We start from the raw sequence: 16423 nt of genomic DNA, 5'->3' as shown, positions 1-16423 counted from the left end.
TGTTTGACTGAAAAAGAATTAACAGAAATCTTCACAGCCTGATATGTGAAGGAAAGAGAGGAGCAGAGCAGGAAGCTTGCAAACTTCCGAGGCTGGCTCTTCTGCCACAAAAAACACGGTTTAGGTAATAAGAATGGACAGACAATTCTGAATGCAACTGTCTCCCTCTCATTCCTAGTGAGTGGACAGTGCACCAGTGGTTGTAAGGCAACAAACATCACACACATGAATTAGACCAAGGATTAGTATGTGTTTATGCACAATCATAAAAACAGCTTTACAAGTTGAATTGGAAATTTAAAACAAGAAGTTTTTAACAGCTTTTGTATATTACATTAAATAACCCAAACACCTTTCCCCCCAAAATCGGTAAAGAATAAATAAAATAGTTTACAATATGGTACAAAAAAAGTAATTGGTAAGGACAAGCATTCCAGCTGTATACATACACAATGTTTAATTTTATTATCTATAAAACAAATTCACATCTCAAAACAAGCCCAAAACCTTAGATGATATGGCTTAACTATTATTAAAAGAAACAGCAATGGAGTCTGCTGCCCAAGTCACAAGCGGGTTACCACATTTTGGCAACTTGAAATAACTCATTGCTGTAGACCTTGCAAACGTTTTCACTCATTTAGCATATACAGTTCACCATGAAGTCAGGAGAGAAAAAGGGTTTTGAGAAAAATCAAAGTGCAGTTTGTTCCTCACAAATGCATCTGACGTGTCTGTGTTTTTTTTAAAAAAAATAAACAACCCCCCCTAAAACCAATGCTAAAACCCTAGAAAGGATCCATCAAGCCAGCAGACAAGACTTGTATATCAGTAGGTACAATTTGATCCAAGGTATTTAAAATTGCTGGAAAGTATAAATGAAGAAAAAAAATGGTTATAAAAGCTGGCTAGAGCATCCCATCCAAGGAGAAGTTACATCCTTCAAAATCCATTTAAGTCAATGGACTTAGAAGGGTGTAATTCTGCTTAAGATGGCCCTATAAAACTGAATGGAGGGTTACCCCCATCCAAAATCCCACATCTCTATGTTGTGTAGGTATACGGCACATTCATAGGGAAATTATTCCTGCACAATATTTGCTTCTTTCATAATGGAACTTGTGGGGCAGGAGTTCCCGAGGGCTTTTGCCCCCACTGATGAAAAAGAAAACGCAGTGAAGTAACGTACTGACAAGGTGACCCATCATTCTCCTACACAGGCACTGCAGAAAGGTGGCTGATCCATACTCCTGCTTGAATTCTTCAATTTTACATGGCAGGCTACTACCACAGGCACCCACTCCTCTGCCTTGTGGGAAAATTTTGCCATCATTGCACACACAGTCTGCACATGCAGACTGATTTACTACCACCTTTGTCATCCAACCATGCAATGTCAAAAAAAATTGTCAAGGTAGATGTTTTACAGAAACCAGTTCATCCCAATAATGACCTTCGTTCGGTGCCTCGGAGAAACATGAAGTAAGGCAATAGGAAAATCTAGCTTAGATGCGACCACGCCTGCAGGTCGCCTAGAACTTGCTCAAAACATACTCAGTGACAAAAACTCAGGAAGTTTTCTTGTTGACTGAAAGCACAATTCAAACTGTGGGTACTTCTGCATTGAAAGAGATGAGGTTCCTCACCCCCCCCCCCATCAAAGGTACACCTAAGTGTTTGATGACAGCCAATGTTATGGCCTGGTCAAAGTTAGCATTTGCATTCAAACAACAAAGACTGAGTACCTGGAAACAAACTAAATCCATACACCATATACGAGAGAGACAAAAGGCGGAAGAAAGACTGACCACTTGCATTTTAAAAAACAAAGAAAGGATGTGATTAATGAGAGCTTGTCAGAAATAGAAGTTCTATAGTATGTATACCCAATAATTTTAGTGAGCAAGATCTGCAACACAAACTTCTCTGTTTAGTGTTGGTCCAGCAGCTCCATCCTGATTTAATTTTTTTGATGCCCCCAGTGACCAAAACTACTAAAACCTCCTGACTTCACAACTGATAAAAACAGCTAATAACACTTTATCTTCTATTGAGCCAGGAAGCAGATAGCAGAAGGGCCATCTGCCATCACACAAGGGACAGAGACCTGATAAGCAGTATCCCAGTTAAGGAGCAGGGCTGCCAAACAATCCAGAGACACAGAGGAGGGAGACCTTCATAAACTCCTTGCAACAGCCGTCATTTTATAAACAGAATGGAAGGGCAGGAGGTGGCCAAACAGAGATGTAACCACCAAATAAACGGGAGGATCCAGTGCAGCGTTTCCAAAAGCACAGCTGCCCACAGAGTGAGACGTTTTCTGCTGCCCCCCTCCCACAGCAGTCCAAAATGTTCTACCAAATTTCACGGTGCATTTTGTGCTTCTGTGTCGCTTCGGGGGGGGGCGGGGTAGGAGAAAGTCATATTGCACAAGCAGATGTCCTTGTACTTGTGGAAATGCTGTACTGGATGCAATCCAAAATCAGAAAGCGAGGGCCTCTTTTTTTGTATTGCAAGCATATTAATGTTAACTACTTTTGAATGTTTTTTTTTAACATGAAAGCTGCCATGAAGTGTTTTAAAAAAGGGAAAGCTGTCACTTCCATTGAAAGAGTCTGAATGACAGTGAGCTGAAAAGCAGTCTGCTTTAAATGCTCTAGCAAAACCTGACAGCCAGGCAGAACAATGATTTTTGACAGTGCCAATCTTGGCCACACTGCCACGAGCATATCCAAAACTTGCAAAAACAATGCTCCTCCATGTACAAAGAAGACAGCTCCCACCCGTCCCCTAAATAAAGGCTGTACTTCATAGGCACTCAGGGACCCCTCATTGTGCCCTGCGAACAGTCCTCTGCTCGCAAAAGAAGCCAGAAAAACCCCAAGAGGTGTGGAATTGTCTGGAGCTTCAGAGCTGCTAGACCACCATTATGCTCAGCAGCACCCAAGACCGTAAGATTTATTTAGCCAGGAATAAGATTCCGTGTGCCTCCCTGATCATGAAAGCATTCTAGAAAAAAGTAACAGAGCAAGAAAGAATAATCTTCAGCAAAGGAGTCGTGTTAAAATGGTAACTACACAAATACAGGCACAACGTGGATCTTCTCAAATTCTTTTTACCTATGAAAGCTCAGATCTTCCCAATCCAGGTTGAACAGCACTCCAATTCACAGCCCAGAAAGGTTTCCTAATGCTGCACTGAATTAAATGTTTCCCTGGAGACATTTTTTATGGGGGCAGTGACAGAGTCCTCAAAACAAAGGAGCTACTGCTGACTAGCAGCGGTTTTGGTCCTTTTCCTGGGATTGTCAATTCTGGTAACTTTACCCCTGAGAGTTACAGTGCAATCCTAAACAAAGCTACATTGCTTAGGATTGCACAGTTAGACTCCCGATGCAGTCTTCCCAATCAAGGCAAATACAGGGCATCCCCAGAGAGTAGCGCACCTTCTATAAATCAAGTTCCTATTGACAATGACACGAGGGTCCACCATTAACCACAAGTAAATAGCTATTCATATAGTTGCAATACAGGATTGCCTACGTGAGCAGAAGCACAGCTTAGATGGCTGGGAGGAGGGAAAGGGTGCAGAGAGAGAGCTGCCTTTCCGTTACATGTCAAGAGGAAAAAACCCCACACATTTTAATTGAATCTGTCTCTATTGGAACTGGAGTGCAGGTGTTGAATGCTAGCTGGCACACTTTTAAAGACTCAATCAAGGGGGGTTGGGACCCAAGGACATAGGTGAGCAAACAGCAGGTCAAAGCTGCCAAGTGCACAACTAAAGTTAGCAAGGAGCAGCAAATTAAACTGTCTGGAGCCCACGGTTCTGCACTTGAAGACCATGTCACCTGTCTTATCACACAGAAGAGTACAGATTTTTCAGGGGGGGGGCGGGCGGGGTACAGACAGAGCAACCCTGGACAGAGTTGAAATCAGTGGGCGTAGAAAGGAGCAACTCTGCACAGGACTTCACCATAAGACAATCAAGGGGACACAGAGGGTACTTGGGGAAACGCACAATAAAGCGGTGGGAGGAAAAGAATGCTACCAAAGCCCCTTCTCAAAGTTTCTAGCCCTCAAGAGAAAACTACAGCACACAAGCCCTTTGATGAGGAGGTTGCCTGGGAGAAGGAGAGGCAAAACAAAAAGGGTTCACAGGCTGCTCAGCAAATCGCTCCAGCTTTTGGGAACAGACACAAGCTTCCTATCCCATACTGGAATGTTAATGAACTTGATTGCAAGAAAGAGAACCCTGGTGAAAACATTGTGGAATTACCTGTTGCATGTTAAGGAAAGTGCAAAGAATATTGATTTGACTGAATCTGTCAACCAAGCCAACTATGATTGATTGAGATGATGAATCTTTTAACCACATACACACACTCCCCCCACCATGTGGATACCACAATAAGGGTGTTGGTTTACTGTATTTAAAAAAAAAGTATTTTGTTGATTTTGCTGCCCAGGCTGTTTTGGACCACAAGTCCAGGTCTGTCATGTAAACTCTGTTTAGACACCAGCTTACTATGTGTTGAATTTCCAATAATACTGCTCCTGGTTGCATTGTTCCTAGCATATTGCACATTCCAGGAACGGTAGATGCTCAAAGACGACACTGCTATTTGTATGAGGCATGCTGTCGGTAGAGCAATCCAAAGTTATCAGCTGCATAGCTATGCCATCGGCTGCTTCTCTCCAGGTTCCAGCCAGTCCAACAATTCCCACCAGCCAGCTGGTTGGTCAAAGGCGCTCACTGAGAGAGGTCACCGATCGGAGGGCCTCCTCCTCCTCCTCCATCGAAGAGGATTTCTCGGCGGGGTGGCTCGGGTATTGACAACTCCTGGGCGAGGTCATTGAAACGGGAAATGTAATCTATGCTGTTCTCGTTCATCATGCAAGCCAACTGGGAATCTACCTGCAAGGGAAGAGAAGGGAACAAGCAAGGGTTATGTCATATCTACCGATGACAACTGCTGTGATTATTCAAAGAAGCAGAATACAAACCCTGGGCAGATGAAACTACAGCACAGAGGCTGGGTACATTGCACTGTGAGCAGTGGTACCAGTAGGGCTGCAAGACCAGGGCCCATGGATTCCACAGGGAGACACCAAAAAGGACACTGTACCTAGGAAGTCCCACTGAGCACAGTGGGACTTGCTTCTCAGTACACACACCTAGAATCTGATTACCTCAATTGTTTATCTGTGGAAATGGCAAGATGGGACAAGACGGCCTTGCTGAATATCCTTTATGGTCTTGCATTTGAAATATGCATTGCCAGTTAAAGGGAGCCCTATGGCTGAGCAGGGATTTCAACCGGAGTCTCTCTGGCCTTAGTGTGGCATATCACAGTGGCTCATAACCATAGGGTCTTGGAGGGGGAAGAGGGAGCTGACCTCGCTCAGAAACCTAATTTTTTTAATGTACCCTTCTCATATTCTCTCTCTCTCACACACACACAGAACAACTAGCCTCCAGATCCAGACTGATCTCCAAGAAACCCTGCCCACTTCCTAGAATTATTTCCACAGCTGGCTTTGATCTGAACCACAACATGTACCACATGACAAACCTCAGCAACATCTGCTATGGAACGAGACACAAAGGAGTCCCGTGAGTTCCCATCCAGCAGGCTCGGTCCCAATAAGGAGGTGCTGCCAGTGGTCCCCATGGAAGTCGGCAGCATCTTCCGGCCCTTCTCTGGGGAAAGGAAGCTCGCTGCAAAACAAACAAGGGACTGAGTTATCAGTAGACACTCAAGGATTGTGGGGAAGGGGGGGGGAATACAAGGAAGGCCCCACAAGATGCTAATTCACTTTCCCAGACTTAAGTAAGCAACACTCCATTTCAACTATATTTGGTTCAATGACCTAAAAACAACTCCTTCCCTGCTGCAGGTAACATACATACGTATATACCACTAACACCTATACTAATTTGATATCTCACTTTTTGTTTGACAACAACCCCCACCCCCACCCCCCAAACAACCCCTTCTTGTTTCTACATATTATGCAAAGGAAATGATGGCTGGATCCAGTCTGAGTTTTCTACCAAGGGAAGGGGAGGGGTAATTTCTACCAATTCCCTCTTCCTGCTATAGACCCTTGAATTACTATCAGGCTGTTCTTGAGGGATCCCCTGCCCACCAAGAGATCAGTGGGCCACCGAGTGAGGTGGAGAGGCAGGAACGTTCTGTTCCAGTAATAAAAGTGCTTTGGGTGAGCAGAAAATTTAGTCTGATCCAACCCTGTGTGACAATGTAGTATAATTTCCAGACTTTACGATGATTAGGCATAAAAGGGAAATAGATTCTAGGAACTCACTGGCCACCCAGGTACGATGGCCTCTGAGCATTTAGAGTATGTGTCAAAGATGGCAACAACATGCACTCCTGACTGCAGATTGAAGCACTAAGTCAGAATGAGCAAAGAAAACAGCTTGGGAACGGGGAAGGAAGAGGCAAGATCATTTGCAGGACAATTCTGGGGCAATCTATGCCTTTGATTCTGGCCCTCCTGTTCTTCTTGTCAATCATTTGGATTGTGGATCGAAGGACTACCTATGCCAGCAGGAACTTGCCCTTCTGCTGAGACTATCTCTGGTAACTTCTCCAGACACTCCCACCATGGGGATCAGCTAGGCAGCAACCAACGGGAGGGCATTTCCCTACAGCTGCACTCTGTCTATGGAACTGCCTCTGAAGAGAAGATCTCTCCTGGCACCGCTTCCGATGGCTTTCAGGCACCACAGAAAAAGACGCCCTGTTTGCCTAGACTACTGGTGTGCAAGGCCACCCCCGCCCCCCCCGCTTCAACCTTCACTAATTTGAAAGCTGCACGGTTTCCAGCCCAAATTTATAATACTTATCAGTTTATACTAATTGGTTTTATTTGATTGTTTTCTCAATTGCTCCAAAGCAGTCTTGGACCCCATGTTTGGCACAAAGGCGGCAGAGAGTTTGCGAACAATCTCAGTCCAACATCCACTTGTTTTCATAAAAACAGCACATTACATTTCGTTGAGAAAGATTCCACTTAAGTGTTCTGGTTCCCAAACACCCCCGATCTACCCTTGCCTGTGGGGTGGGGAGCTTTAATGCTGAGGGAGGCAGCGCAAGATCAGCCGGTTTTCCCAGGGAGACACTCACAAAATAAACTGCTGAGGGAAGAGTCGGTGGAGTCGTTGGGGTACCACTGGGGGTCGTGGGTGGGAGAAGCGATCCAGTTTTGCTGAGGGCTACAGGAAGGGGACGGAAGACTTTTGGAGCTATCGCTGCCATTCAGCTTTGCCGGAGACAGAGAAACATTTTCACCTGTAAATGCAAAGCAGCAAAAAATTTAAGAAGACTGACGCAAATAGACACACAGCCAGGGTTCTCATGAAAGGCTGGCATCCTTAAAGAGAGAGCAGCACCTGCTAAGGAAAAAATAACCCCCTTGCAGCCAAGCCTTTGGTGTGGACATCACAAGAGGTGGAGTTCCAAATTACTCCCTCTCTATCTGTTCAACAACAGTAGTTACCTGCTTATAGAGATGACAACAGTGTTTGCCGGCAGCCAAAAATATGACTTTTTATTCTTTTTGCTTTCCTTGTTGTCCTTCCTGAGGAATGTTAATGGCTTGAAGTAGGGGTGTGTAAGAATATTTTTTTTAGATTTCAAAAAAAAGCCACTTCAGAAATTGATAATTGTCCGGCTTTGGTATGCTCCGTAAAGATTCGGAGAACACTGAAAAGCTTTTAAACTTCCAGCCCAGCCACTTACCTTCATCCAATGGGGGGGGGGGAGAGGAAAGGTTTTCCGTGTAAAATAAGCAGCGATGCTGGAAGTTTAAACCTTTTTCTAGCAAGCGGCTAGAAAAGTGTAGGTTTACAATCCTATCCCCGCTCACTTGGCCTGCTGCTGGAATGGCCCCTTCTGCAGCCAGCAAAGGCCCCCCCGGCCCCCTCTGCAGCTGGAGAAGTGAGGGGGCGGCAGGCTTAAGCGTGCAGCCGCACCGTGGAGTGCTCCCTTTGCCCACTGCACAAGAGGCCAGGGAATCCTGAACCCCTTCTGCAGCGGGCAAAGAAGGCGACGGGGCTGCAGGCTTAAACCTACCACCCTACTGTTCCTTTTGCGCGCTGTGGAAGGGGCCAAGGCATTCCCTGGACCCTTCTGCAGCAGGCAAATGGAGCACCAGGCGGCAGGGTGCAGGCTTAAGCCTACCGCCCCGCTGTCCCCTTCACTTGATGCAAGAGGGACGAGGGAATCTCCCCCGCCTCTCTCGCACAGGGTGCAGCAGCTGAGCGGTGCCCACTTGCCCAATGCAAGAGGGATGAGAGAATCTCCCCGCCCCTCTTGCACCGGCGCCTGTTCACCCAATGCGAGAGGAGCGAGGGAATTCCCTCACCCCTCTCACAGTGTATGAGTAAGCGCCTGTGGCGGCGAGGTAGTTTTACCTGCCTTGCTGGTGCGCCTGCTTCACCCGGTGTGAGAAGCGCGAGGGAATTCCCAGGCGAAGAGGGGCACCCCCTCCCTCCAGCTGACTAAAGCTAGTCAGCTGGAGGGAGGGGGTATTAAACTGTAAAGCGCTCCCCGTGCGCCGGCGAGCAGGGCAGCAGCTCGGAAAGGGGCATTTCACCCCCACAGCCTGGACTCAGCCGCTTGTTGGGGAAACCCCTGACAAGCAGCTGATTCGGGGTTTAAATGCCCCCTTTGTGCCCCTGCACAGCAGCACGGAAAGGGGCATTTAAATCCCTTGACCCAAAGCTTCCTGAAGCTATACAAATTGCTCCAGGAATCTTTGATTCGGTGTTTCTGAAATGGCTCCAGTACACTGGGACCGTTTAGGAAATCCTGAATCTTTGTGAATCGGGTCCAATTCGGGTATTTTTCCCACATCGGAAACCGGAATCGTACACCCCTAGCTTGTAGTATCTTCCCCCAACATCACCTTTAAAAGCTGCCCAACTTGATGCTCTTTATTATCCTAACCAGCAAAGCTCTGCTTGACTTTTTTTTTTTTTTTTTTACAATCTGCAAGCAATTCATTCAGAAGATTTTTATGGTACAGTCCTCTGTATGACCATACTATCTTGTCATGTACATGAGGGATTGCTTGGACAAAAGCACCCTAAGATAGCCTTGCCTTGCCTCTCTAAAGTTGCTTTTCCTCCCTGTAAAATTCCCATTTGCAGAAAAGTGTGTGCATTTTAAAGCACTAAAGTTGCACAAAGGGCTGAACAATGTGCTCACTAAAATGTCTGAATCATCTCATTCTTATATAGCCTAAGCATTTTTGTCTCCTAAGTCTCACAGAAATATCGAGGCAGATCCAAGCATCTTCCTAGGAATTTTCCTCCATCCTAAAACAATGGAATTCTATTCAGCAAACTGAGTCAATCAAGGGTTTTAAACACTCAGCTGTCCTTCAAGAGAACATTCTTCCACTCAAATTCTTCAAGGTAAAGAAGAAGAAGAGTGTGGAGTCACCAAACCACAACTGTGCTGAGATTCTGGAGTTTCAACCAGAAATGTCCATTCAACCCAGTTTATCCTCTTACCATACTGCCCAGAGCTGATTGCAATTTCAATGATCGAGTCGCTGATCTGAGTGGCGGGCTCTCCCTGAGACAGCACATCCTCAGGGGGTCCAGGAAGAGAGATATCCAGGAGGGCGGAGACATTTGGAGGAGACAGGCGAGTGGTGGAGGCTTCAGAGGAGGAAAGTGGAGGAGTGGGAAGGCCATTCTGGAGAGTAGTTTTGGGAAGTTCAGGCAGAGAAAGAACCGGTGTTCCCTGTTTAACAAGCACAACACGGAAGTTGGTATACATTTTCTGATGCTTTTGCAATGGCACTTTGCTTTTAAATGCACAGAAATGCTCCTATCAGGCTGCGCGTCTGCAACTCTTTGCCAATCATTTCTTCCCTGTGCAGTCCTACCCGGATATGCTCAATTTGACAGATGGGATACCAGCAATGCAAACCTAAGAAACTTTATACTTGGCTTGGGAATAAAAGTTATCCACTGCACTGCACGACTGACCAAACCCTTGTCTTTGACCTGCTCAATTCCATTTTTTGGACAATCGGAAGTGTTGCTCACAACTCTCTCTTCTTCAAGGCTGCAGCTAAAACCAGGTCTCCTGGCTCTAAGCCCGTTCCTGAGTTGATACTGCAGGGGCTCCTGGCATGAACACATGAAGCTGTCTTATACTGAATCAGGCTATCAGTCCATCAAGTTCAGTATTGCTTACTCAGACTGGCAGTGGATCTCCAGGGTCTCAGCCAGAGGTCTTTCACATCACTTACTCCCTCATCCTTTTAACTGGAGATGCCGGGAATTGAACCAGGGAACCTCTGCATGCTAAGCAGATGCTCTCTCATTAAGCCACAGGCCTTCACAATTGAATGACCTTTCATTAGTCCTGCAACAGGCCCTAAGGAAGTTGGATGGTCTACACACCCCAATGTAGTTTTGAGTTCTATTAATTTTTGCCATCAGATTCTCCTTTGTTCAATGTATTGTTTCTTTTAATGGGCTTATCCTGGCTGCTTTTTAAAGAGTTTCCTACATTTATACTTGGCTCCAGTTTTAATGCATTTGCTTCCTCTTCTTTAGTTGCTGTTTTTATCTTGTTTTCTTTTTCTGATGTTCTGTAACAACTCTTATTGTTCTAAGCCAAACTGCAGATATTTATACAGATGAGTTACATCCATCAATGATATAATAAAAACCTTCCAGTGCAGCCTGTGCAAGATACGCTCAGGTAAAGCATAAGAACATAAGAGAAGTCATGTTGGATCAGGCCAATGTGTCACACAGTGCCCAAAAAACCAAGTGTCCTCAGGAGGTCTGCCAGTGGGGAAGGGACACTAGAAGCCCTCCCACTGATTGCCCCCCCCCCCAAACACCAAGAGTACAGAGCATCACTGCCCTAGACAGAGAGTTCCATCTATACCTTGTGGCTAATAGCCACTGATGGACCTCTGCTCCATATCTTTATCCAAATCCCCTCTTGAAGCTGTCTATGCTTGAAGCTGCCACCACCTCCTGTGGCAGTGAATTCCATGTCTTAATCACTCTTTGGGTGAAGTACTTCTTTTTATCCATTCTAACCCGACTGCTCAGCAATTTCATGGAGTGCCCACAAGTTCTTGTATTGTGAGAAAGGGAGAAAAATACTTCTTACTCTACCTTCTCTATCCCATGCATAATCTTGTAAACCACTATCATGTCACCCCTCAGTCATTGTTACTCCAAGCTAAAGAGCCCCAAGCGCTTTAACCTTTCTTCATAGGGGAAGTGATCCATCCCTTTAATCATTCTAGTTGCCCTTTTCTGCACTTTTTCCAGCGCTATAGTATCTTTTTTGAGGTGTGGTGACCAGAATTGTACACAGTATTCCAAATGAGGCCGTACCATTAGTTTATACAGGGGCATTATGATACTAGCTGATTTGTTTTCAATTCCCTTCCTAATAATCTCCAGCATAGCATTGGCCTTTTTTATTGCTGTCGCACACCGTATTGACATTTTCAGTGAGTTATCTACCACGACTCCAAGATCTCTCTATTGGTCAGTCTCTGCCAGTTTGGCCCCCATCACTGTTTAAGATTTTTGGCCCTAATGTGCATTACTTTGCACTTGGCCACATTGAACCTCATTTGCCACATTGACACCCACTTGCCCAGCCTCGACAGATCCCTTTGGAGTGCCTCACAATCCTCCCTGGCTCTCACCACCCTGAACAATTTAGTGTCATCCGCAAACTTAGCCACTTCACAGCTTACTCCAAACTCCGAATCATTAATGAACAAGTTAAAAAGCACCAGACCCAATACTGTTACCACCCTCCACTGTGAATATTGCCCATTAATACTCACTCTCTGCTTCCTATTCATTAGCCAGTTTTTGATCCACAAGAGGACTTGTCCTTTTACCCCATCACTATTGAGCTTACTTAGCAGCCTTTGATGAGGAACTTTATCAAAAGCTTTCTGGAAGTCCAGGTAGACAACATCTATTGGTTCCCCCTTGTCCACATGTTTGTTCACTCCCTCAAAGAACTCTTAACAGGTTCGTGAGACAAGATCTTCCCTTACAGAATCTATGTTGAGTCTTTCTCAATAGCTTTTGTTCATCAATGTGCCTACTAATTCTATCTTTAATAACGGTTTCCACCAACTTACCCGGTATTGACTTTAGACTGACTGGCCTGTAATTTCCCGTATCTCCTCTGGAACCCTTTTTAAAGATGGGGGTGACATTAGCTACCTTCCAGTCCTCAGGAATGGAGGCAGATGTTAATGAAAGGTTAATGAATGAATGAAAGCAGGACATCACTATGTAGTTAGAGTGGCTGCCACTCAATGGATTCATACACTAACCTGGAAGCCATCAGGGATTGCCTCTTGATCAGGTTGTGATGGGAGACCAAGGAAAGGAACTCGACATTCAGTGCCTGAGCCCTAGAAAAAAAAGCCAGTCCAAAATGCTTAAGTTCCATGTTCACAGAGTGAAAAATTTGCAGGAAAGGGCTGTGATCAAGTCTGCCACCCTGTGACTGCCTGCATAGGAGAAGCTTGTGGAAGCAAATACACTGCATCAAATACTGTGTGTTTATTCCTATTTTAATTCTGCCTTATTCATCATTCCTTCGGTGATCTCCCCGCCCACCACTCCGAAAAACCTCTGAAAAATTCCAAGCGCTGGAACACAAGGAAGAGGAGGCGGTTGGGGCTGACTTGGGACCCACCAGGAACCCTGATGTGCTACCACTGGAAACCCAGCTTTGGAGCTCTCTTGAATTTTCAACGGGCTGCTTTCACACATTCAAGGATTCCCCTCCCCACCATGGATCTTCGAGCTTATTCAGATGTTTGCTCACATTGTTACTGCTGAACAGTTAGAGGCGCAATGGAATAATATGTTTGCAAGAGATAATCTCACACGCAAGCCTTGGGATGACAATGGCAATATGTTCTTGACAGCAAGAGAGCGGGGATCAAAAAATCCTCACAGATTGTTCTAATGAGACCATCTTCAAAGTGGCTAAACGCTGTGCTTTGGCTAGGTTAACAAAGACGCAGATACTCAAAATCTTTTATTAATCAGCACGTATTACTGAAATTAGACTATGATGAGGCTATAAATGTTATTGCCTTCATACAGACTTTGTGTTTGTGTGTAGATCGTACTGTTAAGCTGATGCTGGCTGAGCTTTGATCATAATAAATGAAATGAAAATGAATGAATGAACAGGAAGGGGTGGGAGCAAAAAAGTCATCCTGTGGGGAAGGGTAAAATTTTACATCTTGGTTTAAACTAACCAGTTAAATATTCGGAGTATGACTTGGGGAGGGGAATGTGTGCCCACTAGGTACAGAGAAGCCATATATGGTAAAATAGGTGAAAAAGGTGAAAGGAGAAGTTGGGCCCCAAGTTAAAATCTTACTGAGTAAGGTTGTCCATCTGGTTATAGTTTGTGAGCAACATTAAAATATTTAGACGAGCCAGAGGAAAAGAACTGACCGTTACAGAAGCCAAGGTGCCTCCGTTCTGATGTACTGTTGAGTCCTGCCCTGTGACCACTGCGGCCACAGCATCTGGAGACAATGGGGAAACGCCAGATAAGCCTTCAGTGTCTAGGACAGGCAGAGGGCTGCTTGGGATAATACCGGCACTTTGGGCTGCCAGATCAATCGTGCCTTTGAACGGAAGAAGGGAAAGTTAGAGAAGACTTAACAACAGCAGAACAGCAAAACAGTAGACCTTGTCGCATCACAGACACTCCCCCCATAAAAGCTGACATGCAGATCCCAGGATGCTCTGCACAGCCTTTTTGGGTGGTCAAAGAGGATGCCCCCTTCCTTTTTCACCAGCAGAAAAGCTGGTTAGATCCAACCCGTAGTTTGTATCTATTGCTCAGAGCGCCCTACAAATGGAACAAGACTGGAGAATGCCATCAGAAGCTGCTTTCTTCTTCTTCACGGCAACCATAACACTCTCTCTCTGGCTCTCCCGTTTCCGAAGAGAAACCTACTAGGCAGATGGTTGGTGGTTTGCGCTGGAAGAACCTTTGGAATGATGGGGCGGGACACGGCAGCTTTAGTAAGGGAGGAGTGGATCGGCCGGAAAGATCCTCTTCCTGCAAATAAAGAATTTCAGGTTAGAAGCTGCCAAATATGAGAGCACTTTGGGTGGCATGGAAGAACAAAGACTATACAGATACATCTTATACAAATCTTGTATAACACTGAAATTATAAATATAATTTATATTTATACACACACACACACACACAAACATACACACACAGTGTGTAAATAATACTTCTGCATGAAAAGTTTATGTTTAAGATTAAGACGTTGTTGAGTTATAAGGTAAACAGGAGGTTGTTTAACTTCTGTGCGGAAAGTAAAGCTACAAAGCATGCAGGCCTCTGGGTAGCCGCTTGGTGGCCCTATGAGGGCAGAAAGGCTGGATAAAATTCCTCTTGACAGACAAGACAGAGACAGACAGACATGTTCTGCCAAACAGTGATGTCTAGTTACTGCTGCAAAGCGAGTGAGGTTTTAAATTAGTCTATCTCACATTTTAAGGCAAATCTTAAAATGCACCATTAGTTAAGCTGATAAATGAGTTACTGGATGATTTAACTACTTTGGCTCAGAACCAAAGATGAGCCCCTGAGACAAAATGAGATATAATGGGTTGAAGGGGCATCTTCCCATTCTGTCACTTGCTCACGGCGGACTGAACACCCAATACAGAGTATGTGCCCAATGGAGCCTTACCTGCTACAGATGAGTTAGACAAGATGGAGAAGGAACAGACATGCTGGGAGGGATTTCCAGATGGCCTGGGGAGCAGGGTTCTCTGAGAAAGGAAGCAAAACAAAGGGACTTTGAAAACTTTAAAAAATGGTATTTCAAGACTGTTACCATTATGTTTTTCATCTCACATTAAGAAGGGTAAAGAAAAAGGCATGCATTTTATCACCAGAGAGGCTGAGAACACCCCAGCCTCGACACAGATGGATGCCTCATAATCAAATTCATCTGATATTACACAGAAAAGCTTGAAAAAAGACCAGAAAAGAACAACCCAGATGATTAAGGGGCTGCAGCATGTTTCCTACCAGAAAAGGCTACAGAGCCTAGGAGTTTTCAGATTTGAAATAGAAAAAGGACAACTGAAGGGGGACACAACAGAGGTGTGAATCAGATTGTTAGTGTCAATGGACCACTGGTCTGATCCAGCAGTGCTCTTCTTAAGAAGAGCATCTTTGGTTGTTGGCTTTTCCCCTGCAAGAATCCCCATTTTAAGTGCTTGTTAAAACTGTCCTCAACTAACGCTGAAGCAGCGAGTAACAGCCAAGCACTGCAGAAAAGTTTTAACGTGAGAATTTGGTCACATAAATTGGGATCCTAAGCACTGTTTCCACCTGTGCTCTGTGAGTCCTCCACTGATGAGAGCATTTCTCTGTGCTTTATGCTGCAGAAAGGTGCTCCTCAGTGGAGGACTGCCTCTACAACACAAAACGGAAGTATGGTTGGGAATCCAAACCAGAGCAGGAACCAGTTTGCAACGGTCTGCTTCAAGGAAAGAGAGAAGCCACGTCAAATCTGTTCACAAACACAACTTGATACCCAGAACATATATTCCAGTTAGTCATTTTCTCTGACCTGTACTACTAGCGGTTTTCGCAGGTGTCTGTTACGCAATTTCTTTGGCTTTGGCAAGAAGAAATCAGACTGCATCTGAAAATAAAGCAACAAAAGCACCTTTTCAAGAAGTACTGACATCTTCTTTTCCCACTGCTCAAAACAGACAAAAAGGAATCACTTTTTCACTTGGTAACTAATCAATTTGTGGAATTCACAAATCATAGTTTAATTGGCTGTGAAAGGGATTAAGACAAACTCATGGAGGAGAGATCCATCAGTGGCTTGTTAGCCATGATGTCTAAATGGAGTTTCTACATTCAGCGGCGGTGAGACCTCCAAATGCCAATTTTTAGAGGGGTCAAAGAAAAAGAAAAAAGGAAGGGGCTTTGACCTCCATGCCATGCTTGTATGCCCCTCTGGGAGCACATAGCTGATCACTGTAGCTCAGGATGATGGACTCAACAGACGTTGGGTCTGATCCAGTATAGAAGGCTACAGGCTGTTTCAGAATTAGCCCTGCACAGGTGCAGACTTCATCCATGCGACTACACTGAGGCCGTGAAGAAGGTGGATGCTATTATGGAATAGGTTATGCCTGCAGGACAGACTTGCATTTATCGCAAAGTCCAACTGACGGCTTAAGTAGGACAAAATCCATGTTTCAGGACCCTGGGTACAATCTCCTCAGCTGTAGCCACAGACCTAACAGTGCCTTAAATTTTGGAGCCGTGGGTGGGTAATTCTACCAGAAAAGGCTGAGAAAAATT

The 16423-nt window shown here is 45.0% G+C and overlaps 1 protein-coding gene across 2 annotated transcripts in view; it reads right to left on the bottom strand.

Moving 5' to 3' along the window:
- Positions 1-242: 242 nt before the first annotated feature.
- The window catches only part of CRAMP1 (cramped chromatin regulator homolog 1), a 45138-nt gene continuing 28957 nt past the window's right edge, over positions 243-16423 (bottom strand). For both annotated transcript variants that reach the window (XM_054995276.1, XM_054995275.1), the window contains exons 13-21: positions 15675-15749; positions 14784-14865; positions 14030-14134; positions 13519-13694; positions 12375-12455; positions 9547-9781; positions 7154-7318; positions 5576-5721; positions 243-4917 (exon numbers count right to left, since the gene is read on the bottom strand). In XM_054995276.1, the coding sequence (XP_054851251.1) occupies positions 4753-4917; positions 5576-5721; positions 7154-7318; positions 9547-9781; positions 12375-12455; positions 13519-13694; positions 14030-14134; positions 14784-14865; positions 15675-15749 (1230 nt within the window). In that variant the 3' untranslated portion in view covers positions 243-4752. The remainder of the gene's footprint in view (positions 4918-5575; positions 5722-7153; positions 7319-9546; positions 9782-12374; positions 12456-13518; positions 13695-14029; positions 14135-14783; positions 14866-15674; positions 15750-16423) is intronic.

This window comes from Eublepharis macularius, chromosome 12 (assembly GCF_028583425.1).
Source record: "Eublepharis macularius isolate TG4126 chromosome 12, MPM_Emac_v1.0, whole genome shotgun sequence".
NCBI classification, from domain to species: Eukaryota; Metazoa; Chordata; class Lepidosauria; order Squamata; family Eublepharidae; genus Eublepharis; species Eublepharis macularius.
The sequence above is the reverse complement of the archived record's forward strand: the minus strand, read 5'-3'. Positions and strand labels throughout refer to the sequence as shown.